The sequence below is a fragment of the Grampus griseus genome (genome assembly GCF_964374135.1).
Source record: "Grampus griseus genome assembly, chromosome: 1".
Taxonomy (NCBI): Eukaryota; Metazoa; Chordata; class Mammalia; order Artiodactyla; family Delphinidae; genus Grampus; species Grampus griseus.
Genome location: NC_139017.1, coordinates 48,148,076 through 48,161,491, shown reverse-complemented (window position 1 = coordinate 48,161,491; position 13,416 = coordinate 48,148,076). Strand labels below are relative to the sequence as shown.

The following is a 13,416-nucleotide window of genomic DNA, read 5'->3' as shown; positions in this document are numbered from 1 at the left end:
CATAAAAAGAATAAAATTTGGCTGTTTGCAGTAACATGGATGGACTTGGACAGCATTATGCTAAGTGAAATTAGAGAAAGACAAATACTGTATGATATCACTTACATGTGCAATCTAAAAAATAAAACAAACTAGTGACTATAACAAAAAAGAAACAGACTCACAGATACAGAGAACAAACTAGTGGTTACCAGTGGGGAGAGGGAAGGAGCGAGGGGCAAGATAGGGGTTATGAGGTACAAACTACTATGTATAAAATAAATAAGCTACATGGATATATTGTACAATACAGGGAATATAGCCCATATTTTATAATAACTGTAATGGAATACAACCTTTAAAAATTATGAATCACTATGTTTTACACCTGTAACATATAATATTATATATCAACTATACTTCAATTTTTTTAAATTCCCCCAAAATGAATTCTGATGGTAGGTACTGCCTGGTACATTGGCACCTAGAAAGAAGTTGTCTACTCCTAAATACATCTTGTACTAAACAAAAATGGATAGAAAACAAGTACCATGCTCTCCTCCGTTCCCCAGTTAATTAACTTGTGCAGTCGGTTTCACTGTTCTGACTACCAAGACTGTTGGAAGACAGGCAAAAAGAGCTGCTGGCTGAGACCCTGGCAGCAGTACAAATTAGACTGGAATGTGATATGTGATTCTGCAATACTCACGGCAAAGGGATGACTCATGCCTGACGATTATAAACAAAAAGGGAAGCCATCACTGTCTCCTGGAGACAGGGAGTGAAAAAAATTCACAGAGAGGATGAGCCCTGTTCTGGGTCCTATTATGGCCACCTGAGAGGGAAGACTGACCTCAGACTGTTTCATGGAAGGCTGTGTTCCTTCCTGGCACTTAGAACAGTGTCTGGCACTTAATGAGCATCCAATAAATAAATGTGCAGTTGGACTTCCCTGGTGGTCCAGTGGTTAAGACTCTGTGCTTCTGCTGCAGGGGGTGTGGGTTCGATCCCTGGTCGGGGAACTAAGATCCCACCTGCTGCTTGGCGTGACCAAAAAAATAGTAATAGTAAATAAATAAATAAATGTGCAATTACTGGATGAATAAATGATGCCTTTACTACTTGCTCAAAACCACTTTCAATCATCCTATACAAAATTTTCTATTTTTAGCCCATATCCCACACATTTATCTGGACCTGCTATTTGCATCTACTCCAAGGATAAAGCAGTGAGTAAGCATTTTGCTCCTAACTCAATCAAGGAAGAAGAATCCCAGGGAATCATGAGAGTACGCCATAATTCCCATTTTGAGTCACAGCAAATTCCTAAAGAGATTTCTCTTTTAGAATACATCTGCACAAATCTGTCGAATCTACATAAGTTGATATATTACATCAATTTTCTTGGCAAGATTAAGAGAATGTAATAGAAAGGAGATTGCTACTCTGCAAACACCAGAATTTACCTCTCTGGTTATGTTTTCTATGTAAAAGCTTTTTATGTAAAATGACACTACCTTAAGTGCCAAGAAGAAATGCCTCAATCACTGAAGCCTGACCACTTCCTAAGAATATTGGCTCTTACTGGTGAGGACTCCTTACTCTACGGCTCATGGCACATTACTGAAACTCAGTGATAGCTAAGGATGATTATCTTAACTGATGGTTCAAACAGAAGATGATCACGTACTCAGGTAGGTCATAAATATCTTTGTTTTCCCTATAGTTCTGAAGCCTCATTACATCACACAGAAGAGAAGTACATAACTATATAAGAGTCCTGCCCTTGCCCAGCAACTGACACAGCCTCGACTCCAATCCCTGTCTCTGTATTCTACCTATCGTCACTATCAATTCTCCTCCCATGCCCACTCTCACAGGGCAATGGGAGGTTTTTCCCATCTGTTTTTACACAGGATTGATTTTTCCTCATTTTTATACAGTTCCCTGAACTATGACTCTTAAATGTCAATTACATATAAAGGCAAATACCTCCCTCTTCTTGTTACACTGTTGAAAATCCCTTTACTCTTGGTACAAACACTCTCCACTGGGGAGCTGCAACTGACTGAGCTGCTTTCTAGAATATAACAGGCCACAAGCAGCTGTGTCAACCCAGAGCTTCACCCCAGCAGTCAGCATAGAACAGATACAAGCTCACCTCCCTACCTAGTAAAAAGTAGGGAGTGGTAACTCAGAGGCCATAACAGACTTGGGAAAAACCATAATCCCAACCAAAGCCCTGAACTAGCCACAGGAAACATGAGGCCATCATGCTAAAAGTGGAAATATGTTTACAGTCCCAAACACCCCAAAGTAAAGGCTTTAGGTCTGCGTCTCAACTCATAAGCATGAAGCCCTTAAGGATCAGAACTATCTGATTTCATACTGTGATGAATGAGATAACAGACAAGTTGACAAGAATGTACTGAATAGCCTCTGTGTGGTCTGTTGGGTTGGCCAAAAAGTTCGTTCGGTGAGGGAATACATTGTTTCATAAAATTCTTGGTGAAAATGAAAAACGTGTCTTTTATTTTTACTTAAAACCAAACGAACTTTTTGGACAACTCAATACCTTGTGGATATTCAAACATCCAGGTACCCACATATACAGATAAAAGTAGGAAAGTGAAGCTTTATTCTCTTATCACTTACTAGACCCAATCAAGAGAGACCATAGTAGAACGGAGAAGAAGGAAGGAGGGGAAACTTTACCTTTTAACTTTATAACTTTAACTTTTGTATTTTTTACCTTTTTATAACATCTCTCATTTTATTACAAAAGTACTTCATAATAATTATGAAGAACTTTGCTTCTAACTAGAGCAGAATAACTCTAAGTAAGCTGGAACCAGAAGGACTTAAGTTTGACAAAAGGAAGGAGTCCCACCGTGGATGGCTGTCAGGGAAGGGACAGGTGACTGAGAGAATAGGAAATCCTCTTCTCAAGGACACTGATTAATTCATTCAAAGGGAGACTTGCTAAGTGCCTGACACTGTTCTAGATGCTTTACACTTAGTCTCTTATTTAAGCCTCACACCAGTCCTAAAAGATACAGATTACTACTTCTATTTTACAAATGGGGGACACCCCAGCACCACAGTCACACAGTTAGTTAAGTAACCAAGCCAGGATGTAAGTCCAGGCCCACCTAACTACAAAGACAGTGTTTAAACAGTAACTGAAGGTCCACTGTGTCAGGAACTGTCTGGGCTGGTGTTAGGAAAGCTCTGAAAGAAGAATAAAGGATGGACAGGATGATTTCAGGGACCCTAACAGTCCTACTGTCTATATTAAAAAGTATACGCTGGCTATAAGTAAAAGCCCTGCTCTGCTATGAAACAATGCTGCAAAAGAAATCAAAAAGAAAATATTTTTAATTGCCCGAATAACAGAATTTCTGCCTGCTGACAGTACTTTCAACCTTTGCATCTCTGAATCAGGGAGGATTCCCTACCACCACCATCCATTACCGAAAGGGAAACACAAACAGATCTTTGAGATAGTGAAGATAGAAAGAGATGCCATTTGGTGCAGGAAAGAGGTAGATAGGATCCTTAAAAAAGGGAGAAAACATGAGAGGAAGATTAAGACCATAATCTCTTGCCAGATTTTCCCCCAAAGAGCTAATCTTAGAAGGCCAAAAATGAATCAGTGGTGGTGAATTGAGAAAATATAGCCTCAGCTTTAAGCTGTTCTTTTTAAGAGGGATCAAGGCTACTACAGTGAGCATAGGGATTTTAAAAAGAATCTTGCCTCTAAACCACATATATCCTTAATAGGTAAAATTAACCTATTAAAAGTATTACCAGGTTTCTTGGCAAAGAGCAATGTATCGGTTATATTTCACTATGTTAGTGTGTGTTAGGGGAAAGGCAAGAGCGATGTTAAATTCAAAGAACATAGAATTACTGCCTAGAAGGAACTTATAATTTAGCATTTGCCTGAACTTCCCATATCCTTTTTTAACACATCACTTTAGTTCTCCTTTCTTTTTGCCCCATAAAATCAGGGTTTCTTTAATTATGTTTCTAGAATAGCATTATTTCTCTTATACATATTACCCCAACTTTGTTTCTTTTCCCTTAGAAATGGCCATCTTTGACCTAATTCCATACACTCTCTCCTCCCAAAAGTATCTGCTTACCTTGAAGATAGTCACCCAAGCTTCTTTCCAACTTTTTACCAGTCAACTGTTATCTTTCAATCTAGATACATTCAAGAGAAGACACGGTATCTAACTAAAAGTAAGCAACACATAAATTTAGTTTCATAAGGCACCAAAACAAATACTAAAAACTAGACAAAAATTGAGAGAAGCTAGTCTTCTAGCCACAAACAAGTTTAGTAAATTTGGGGGTTAAAATTTTGCATAAATTTGTGATTTTTTAGTAAGATACTTTGATTTGGGGTTATGAAAGTATTAACTGCTGATAAATTAAAACTAACAGTGTCTGTATGGATCAACAGAACAGAATAGAGAGCCCAGAAATAAACCCACACACCTACGGGCAATTAATTTCCGACAAAGGAGGCAAGAGTATACAATGGAGAAAAGACAGTCTCTTCAGCAAGTAGTGTTGGGAAAGCTGGTAGGTCAGTCACCCAAGGCAATAGAAATAAAAGCAAAAATAAACAAATGGGACCTAATCAAACTTATAAGATTTTGCACAGCAAAGGAAAGGACAAACAAAATGAAAAGACAACCTACAGACTGAGAGAAAATATTTGCGAATGATGTGACTGACAAGGGCTTAATTTCCAAAATATACAAACAGCTTGTATAACTCAATAACAAAAAAACAAACAACCCAATCCAAAAATGGGCAGAGGGCTTCCCTGGTGGTGCAGTGGTTGAGAGTCCGCCTGCTGATGCAGGGGACACGGGTTCATGCCCTGGTCCGGGAAGATCCCACATGCTGTGGAGAGGCTGGGCCCATGAGCCATGGCCGCTGAGCCTGCACGTCTGGAGCCTGTGCTCCGCAACGGGAGAGGCCACAACAGTGAGAGGCCTGCGTACCGCAAAAAAAAATAAATAAATAAGGGCAGAAAATCTAAATAGATATTTTCCCAAAGAAGACATACAGATGGCCAATAGGCACATGAAAAGATGCTCAACATCACTAATTATTAGAGAAATGCAAATCAAAACTATAAGGAGGCGACAGAGGAATGGATAAAGAAGATATGGTACATATATATAATGGAATATTACTCGGCCATAAAAAAGAACAAAATAATGCCATTTGCAGCAACATGGATAGTCCTAGAGATTGTCATACTGAGTGAAGTAAGTCAGACAGAGAAAGACAAGTATCACATGATATCACTTATATGTGGAATCTAAAAAAATGGTACAATTGAACTTATTTACAAAACAGAAATAGAGTCACAGATATAGAAAACAAACTTATAGTTACCAGTGGGGGAAAAAGCGGGGAGAGATAAGTTGGGAGACTAGGATTGACATATATACACTACTATATATAAAACAGATAACTAATAAGGACCTACTATATAGCACAGGGAACTCTACTCATTACTCTGTAATGACCTATATGGGAAAAGAATCTAAAAAAGAGTGGAGATATATATGTATAACTGATTCACTTTGCTGTACACCTGAAAGTAACACAACATTGTAAATCAACTATACTCCAATAAAAATTTTTAAAAATAAATGAATAAAATAGATCACAACAGCAAAACAAAACTGTAATGAGGTACCACCTCATACCAGTCAGAATGGCCATCATTAAAAAGTCCACAAATAACAAATGCTGGAGAGAGTGTGGAAAAAAAAGAACCCTCCTACACTGTTGGTGGGAATGTAAATTAGTACAGCCACTATGGAGAACAGTATGGAGGTTCCTTAAAAAACTAAAAAGAGAGTTGCCATATGATCCAGCAATCCCACTCCTGGGCATATATCCAAAGAAAACTATAATTTGAAAAGATACATGCACCCCAATGTTCATAGCAGCACTATTTACAATAGCCAAGACATGGAAGCAACCTAAGTGTCCATTGACAGATGAATAGATAAAGAAGATGTGGTATATATACACAAGGGACTACTACTCAGCCATAAAAAAGAACTAAATAATGCCATTTGCAGCAACATAGATGGACCTAGAGATTATCATACTAAGTGAAGTAAGTTAGAAAGATAAATACCATATGATATCACTTACATGTGGAATCTAAAATATGACACAGATGAACTTATTTATGAAACATAAACAGACTCACAGACAACGAAAACAAATTTCTGGTCACCAAGGGGGAAAGAGGGTGGGGGAGGGATAAATTAGCAGTTTGGGATTAGCAGATACAAACAACTATATATAACACAGATAAAAAACAAGCTCCTACTGTATAGCACAGAGAACTATATTCAATATCCAAGAATTTGAAAAAATATACATATATGACTGAATCACTTTGCTGTACAACACTGTAAATAACTAAAAAATTATAAATCAAATTAAAAACTTTTAATTTTTAAAAATTAAAAAATAAAAATATCAATGTCTGTATGAAATTACAAACAGATTATTTCCATTGATGGCTACTGACTGAGGGTTATAAAGAGAAAATTCTACTACTCCAAATGGTTAAGAGTTCAAAGTAGTAAAAAAAAAAGTTTATTTGCAAGTCATTAGACCTTTCCTGGAAACATCAGTCTACTTTAGTTCCCTGAAATACACCCTACCAGACATCACCATGAGCCAGTAACCATGACAGTGTGTGGCAGCCTGGCTGCCAGGTGACATGTACATTTGTCCAGAGGGCCAGAAAACACCTGGTAGGGATAAACAGGCTACTGATTAGAGCAGAAAACTGAGAGCTATGAAACTGCCACAGAAAATGAAACGCCACTGCTAGGCTGCAGGAATCCCATCTTAGGCTGAGGATGTTTAATCATCTCTGCTCCTTTTTATTCCTTTTCTTAGAGGTGTTCATAGGGAAAAACATATACACACTCACACATCAGATTGAGGCAACTCTAAGGCAGACAGCTGTGTTCCACTGGACTTGTAAAAGGAACAAAAAAGAAAAGGAGGTGATGTATGTACCAGAAAGGGGGTGAAGGTTAGGAAGCGGAAGTATGTAAATGAAGACAGAACTAGTGAATATGGTGAATGGCAAAATGTGTTGCCAGCTGGAAAATGACTATGTTTTATTTATTTTTTATTTATTTTTTGCGGTACACGGGCCTCTCACTGTTGTGGCCTCTCCCGTCGCGGAGCACAGGCTCCAGACGCGCAGGCCCAGCGGCCACGGCTCACAGGCCCAGCCGCTCCGCAGCATGTGGGATCTTCCTGGACTGGGGCACGAACCCGCGTCCCCTGCATCGGCAGGCGGACCCTCAACCACTGCGCCATCAGGGAAGCCCGAAAATGACTATGTTTTAACACTACATGAGGTTTCAGAAACTAACAGCTTGATAGTATTCCTCTATTATTGAATTATGAACTGAGAATCTCAGGGGACCCAGAGCTAAAAAGCTGGGAATACTGTGGTATTCCATGCGGGTACCATGTGAGTTGGCCTATTCCAGAACAAACTGAAAATGGCTAATTTATGAGGCCTTTAAAGTAACGTATTAGAAGAATGACCATTGTATAAGAGGGTAAGGGGAAATTCTGTTTTAATAATTTGACAGTTAAAAATGAACATCTCACTTCCCCTATTTCAATCTTGGTTTCCTTTAGCTAAATGTTTCCTTTCTTTACCACTCCCTTTACAAACCAAATGGAAGGGCTGTTTAGAGCTAACTCCCTGGCCACAGCCCTGGATGTTTAGACCTAATATAACGGGAGCTAAAAAAAAAAAAATCTTTCTCACTGGCACAAAGAATCTTCAAGGTACTTAGGAAATGCTCCCAGCAGTAAGCTGAGCATCCCTGATACACTAAATGGAGACAGGAGCCTGACTACAGTGACTGAGCAGGGCCTGAGGGCCCCAAAGGCTGCTAAAGCCCCTCTGAGGCTCAGCATCAAGGGATTCTAAAGTTAGAAATGCTGTTTCCACATCAAAACCAGTGGAGAATAAAGCAGATCCGGAGAAACACTAGCTAAGGAAGCCTCACAAACCACATGAAACAGAACAATGAGAGGCTGGAGAATTCCACAAGAAAAGAGAAGAATATTTCTCAAGAAAGAGAATATATATTTCAACTGTGCAGACAGAAAGTTAATTAGGGGTCTCAACTTCCCTCCCCGCCAAGTAGCCTCCTCAACTGTTAACTCAGTTTGAGTGCTTACTTACTACATATACCTGGAGCAGCGATGGGAACTCTCACCAGTAAGATACGTGCTCAGGTATGCACTTGGGAAATGGCTCTCACTTTCTTTTCTGTGACTTTACTTTATCGCCTCAATTCATGCGACCAAAGTAAATGAGCATTAAAAATTAAAACCAATAAAGTGAAGGGACACAGAAAAATCAATCAGATAATGTGCCTGTCCTGCAGATGGCTTTGTTCACATTCCAAGACTCTTTACAAAAGGCAAGAACAGGAAAAATCACCACCCAACCAATAGCAGTCATTTCAGCTATTTAACAGTGTTTTTTAAGTTGCAGGTCACAATACATTAAGTCAGATCATCAATTTAGTGGGCTGCTACCATCATTTTTTTAAAAAAGAAGTCAAATAGAATAGAGAAGAAAATATCAGTGTGTTTTGCAAGAAGTAAAAGTATTGTCTTATGAAACTTTATTTCAAATGTATGCGTGTATATATGTACTGGGTCCTGATAATAAAATGTTATTTCTTAGAGTGAATTAAAATCTAAAAAAGTTTGAAAACCACCACGCTATTGGACACTGAAGGAACTAGACCAGAGCAGAATACTATAGAGATTGTGTATGGATCAAATACTTAGGAATTGTGAAGAAGTTGGCGGGTCAACTGAGCAGGCTCAGTCAATAAACAAAGATCACCGTCAGAGCTACTGTCAGAGTTATCCAAGAACTCTAACATCGTCCTGGAGCTAAGCAGTGCACGCTGCCAGTCTGAACACAGAGGAAAGCCACCACTGAAACTGAGCTGAGAGGAAATGCTGGCTGGTATACAGAGCCCCCTCTAGCGTTTATCAAGATAAAGGAAATCTGGACTCTGGAAGGAAATGAGATGGCAGTCTCTACTTCTAGAGGATCATAGGCCGAGGCCACAATCAAAGGACTCACTCACTGACTGAGATCAAGCCTTCTAGAACAGGGGTCGGTGAAGAGAAGAAGAAACCGTTCTCCTAGTCCTGCCAAACTAGCCCTTCCTTCCTGGCACAGCTAACCAAGGTGATGGACGCTCTGTTTTGAGCACATCTGCATTCTTTTATTCCTACCAGCTCCTGATCCCTGACATAGTCACCTTCCCTGCCCATTCCCCCCATTCTCCTGACCCCCAACATAGTCACCTCCTCTGCTCAACCTATTTGGCCTAATCAAATAGCCCAGTCCTAGCTATACAGAGACGAGTCCTTCCTAAATGGAGATCTGAATACCAGATAGACAATATGATCTTTTAGGAGATGCCGCAAGACCTATGTTCTGTTTGGGAGTTGGAAGAATATCTTTGAGAAAAGCGAAGATATTCTTCAGATGACGGGATCTCCATATCTCCTTACATTGAGCCAGACCTGTCCTCAAGTTCTGAAGTCCCTTAGAAAGTAGGAGACATGATCTGTCTCACTTAGTAAATAATGGCAGGTCTAAGGAAAACTTCAAAAGTTCTTCACTTGTTCTCAACTTAAATAAGAACATTAATCATCTTATTTGCACCTTTCAGAAAGGGATGGCTAGAGACAATTCTAGCGACACCTTCCTGCTAAAAAATGAAAAAAGGATTTCTAACCCTGATCCTAATTCTGTCAAAGCACACTTGAGATGCAAGTAACACATTCCTTCAATTTTAGACAGGAATTAAGCAAATTGCCCAGGGCCTTGCAGCATGGTAGTAGAGGCAGCGATGGGCACTGCTACAGCCTTGTCTGGCTTTCAACTTCCTAGATCATGTTCCTTTGACTCTGAGCATCAGCTGATGCTCAGAGCCCAGAGTACATATTGCCAAATTATTTTCTGAGAAAGCTCAAATACAAGGAAAGCTGGTATATATCTGTGCAACTATGTAAGTATGAGTTTGGTACCTGTAAGAGAGCATGGTGCATCGTCACCTCCAGTTCGGCTAAAACATGGGCAGCATCCTCACTGTCCTCTTGGACCTCCAGGTCCTCCTCAGGGATGGTGTCCCAGTTGCCCTGGTGAGCAACCAGCGTGTGCACTAGTTCATACTGGCCAGGGAGTGCCAGGCTGACCCGAGTCTGAGTCCCATAGGTGAAGCGGAGGCGCCGAAGCTTACAGTTCTCCTCACTGCCCAGCTTGGTGGTGGGAAGCACCTGCACCCCCAAGAGCAGGTTCAACAGCTGGCACTTGACACTACAGTCCTGGCCGAGGATCAAGATGCAGGGGAGGCAGTCCACAATCTGCTGGAGGTGCTTCTCTTCCTTAGGCGGGAAGGAAATGCAGCTCAGCTGGCCTGGTTGGGGAAGGGGAGGGTGGAGAAGGAGAAAGGAGTACAGAGAGAAGAGTGAGGAGGGGTAGGGAGAGACTTCCAGGGAGATCCCATTAGGATGTCAGGCTCCTAGAAAAGACATTTCTAGGAAGCTCTTGGCTGAAGGAGGTACCAGGAAAACATCCCAGTCAGAAAAGGTTCCTCAAATATCAAACAGGATTCCCCTCTCTGGCTCATTCCCAGAACAGTTGTTTCTATCCAGAAAGGTGGCAGTGACCTGATCTACCCTCCCCTCTCGTTTTTCAACCAGTGGAGGGACAGCCTAAGGAGTTTACAAGGACTCAAGTATAAGATCATTAAACTGACAAAGCCAGAAAAGACTACACTAACTGGGATGTGAATCCAAGAACCGAATATATCAAAATGAAAACCTTCCTTGTGACACAAGACCTAATACTTGAACATATAAAGGCCCTTTAAAATGACTCTACCACATGCAGTTTTAGCTTATTTTCCTCATTTATAACATATTTGATAACTAAATGTATCAGCCAGTCTTTAAATACACATGTATTGAAATAAAATGTTATTCAGGTGTGTATAAGCTCTAGAATCTTTTCTGGTTCATTTCACTGATGGCTGGTGACAGCATCCCAGCTGCCAAGTCATCTGTTTTCTTAAAACACTGGGTGCTCAATTAAGATCAATATCTCCTAATCAAATCATATTCTTTCAGTTTATGGAGGACGAGACCCTGAATAAGACAAAGGGAAAGAACTACCTGTTAGGATAAAATCCAGGCAAATCTAGGAAGAGATGTGATCCATCTCAGAAATATCCTTTCAGGGCACCACACTCATCTAAACAGATCAAATAATACTCAAGGGAAAACAAGGGACTTCCCTGGTGGCACAGTGATTAAGAATCTGCCTGCCAATGCACGGGACACGGGTTCGAGCCCTGGTCTGGGAAGATCCCACATGCCTCAGAGCAACTAACCCCGTGCGCCACAACTACTGAGACTGTGCTCTAGAGCCCGCGAGCCACAACTACTGAGCCTGCGTGCCACAACTACTGAAGCCCGCGTGCGTAGAGCCCATGCTCCGCAACAAGAGAAGCCACCACAATGAGAAGCCCGTGCACCACAATGAAGAGTAGCCCCCGCTAACTGCAGCTAGAGAAAGCCCACGTGCAGCAACGAAGACCCAATGCAGCCAAAAATAAATAAATGAAAATAAAAAATAAATTAATTTTTTTAAAAAAGAGAGAAAACAAAAGTCTTCCTAAAGTATGAGAACATCTTTTTGGGAAAAAGAACCAGAAATTAGTTGACTAGAACTCTCATATTCTGAACTCGATCACTCCCCAGCTTGTTCAGTGCCAGTGCCTGCCCAAGTCTAAGATTCAGGCAACTTTGTGTTTGTCCAGAAAGGCACAGACACACGGTTCTTAGGCTGTTAGAAGTCCAATCTCCGAGCCAAATACATACATCTTAATTGAAATTTAGGGTGGCACCAAGTGAAACAGTGTTTGCTTTAGTCACTTAACCATGAGCTATTCATTTTGTTTATGTAATTGAAGCAAGAGAGACCTGATTCATTTAAGAGGTTGTCCTACTTCAGACTCTACCTATCCTGCTTCAAACTCAGTATTTCAAATCCTCAAATCTTTTTCTCTCCCACAAGTGGCACCACCAAAAGATTTAAGGAAGTTGGCTTTCACCCAGCCCCCTTTATGAATTTCATTAAGCCCTTCCTTTCACATCGGCCTATAAGTACATCACCTGGCCAGCACATGTAAACCAGTAATACGAGACACTGAAACAGGAAATCTGTTCTCCTGGGACAGAGATGAGAAAGCAAAGTGTTAACTGAGTGCCCAATTCTGTGCAAGGTATTTACTAAGCTCGAGAGTAAAACACCAGACCACTGGTCTAATTTTTGACCCACTGATACAATCTAAAAGCAAGGGGACACAGCCAATTGCTGTGCTACCACTTAGCAAGTAGTGAGTCCTGAGTCCCTTCATATCTTATTGACAACTAAACAACACTTACCACAGTTGTCAGGGAGGAAAAACAATTTTCCTCTACCCTTTTAGTTTCCTCTGGCTGGGTCTAAGAATTAAATTGACATGAGACAGATTACCAGGAGAAAATGAAATTTAATTAGGTACACATGGGGAATCCGAACATGCGATTCCAAAGACGGGTTAAATGAGATACATATGTCATCCTGGACTAAGGAGAGGGGGTAGGGGGCTCAGTCTTCAAAGGGAAACAAGGCAATCCACAGTAAGAATGAAGAGTAAATGTTTGGTAAAATGTTTGCTGGGTCATCCAGAAACAATGGGACATAGAGAGGACTTTGACCAAACAGGCCTTGCTAGGTTCCTCCCCTGACTACTACACCTGGTTCATATTACACTGTAGCTAGCCCTGGTGATAGCTCTCTTTCTAGGATAGGCCCTCTATCTAAATTCTTTTAGGCAGTTAAGGCAGAGGAGATAAAAGCTCTTCCTGAGCCTTTTGTTTCTTTAAAACAACCAAGCCTAAAGTAATCTTCATACCACAGAGACACATTTTGAGATGGCAGATTTTGCTCCCCTATACAGACTATTCTAGTTGTATGTTTATAATTACCAAAAGCAGGAAGAACCATCATATTTCCCTCTGTATCCTCAACACCCAACACAATGACTAAAAAATAGTTAGTGCTTTGTTATAAGCTTTCTTGCTTTGTGTAAGAATCCATTTACCATGGAGAATTGTCTACAGAAAGCCAGAAGTGGTTCTACTAAGTACTCAGAAAAGTCCAGTAGCATGATGAACAGTCCGGTACCATGAATAGCATAGGAGCAACTGTCATTCCTAAAAACCTCCTTCATCTCAACATGGAGAGTAGAGGTGGACAACAGAATA

General features: G+C 40.5%; 1 protein-coding gene across 2 annotated transcripts in view; it reads right to left on the bottom strand.

Annotated features, from left to right (window-relative positions):
• Positions 1-13,416, bottom strand: part of DSTYK (dual serine/threonine and tyrosine protein kinase) — a 53,984-nt gene that overhangs the window by 20,290 nt on the left and 20,278 nt on the right. For both annotated transcript variants that reach the window (XM_082666522.1, XM_082666523.1), the window contains exon 2: positions 10,132-10,520. In XM_082666522.1, the coding sequence (XP_082522648.1) occupies positions 10,132-10,520 (389 nt within the window). The remainder of the gene's footprint in view (positions 1-10,131; positions 10,521-13,416) is intronic.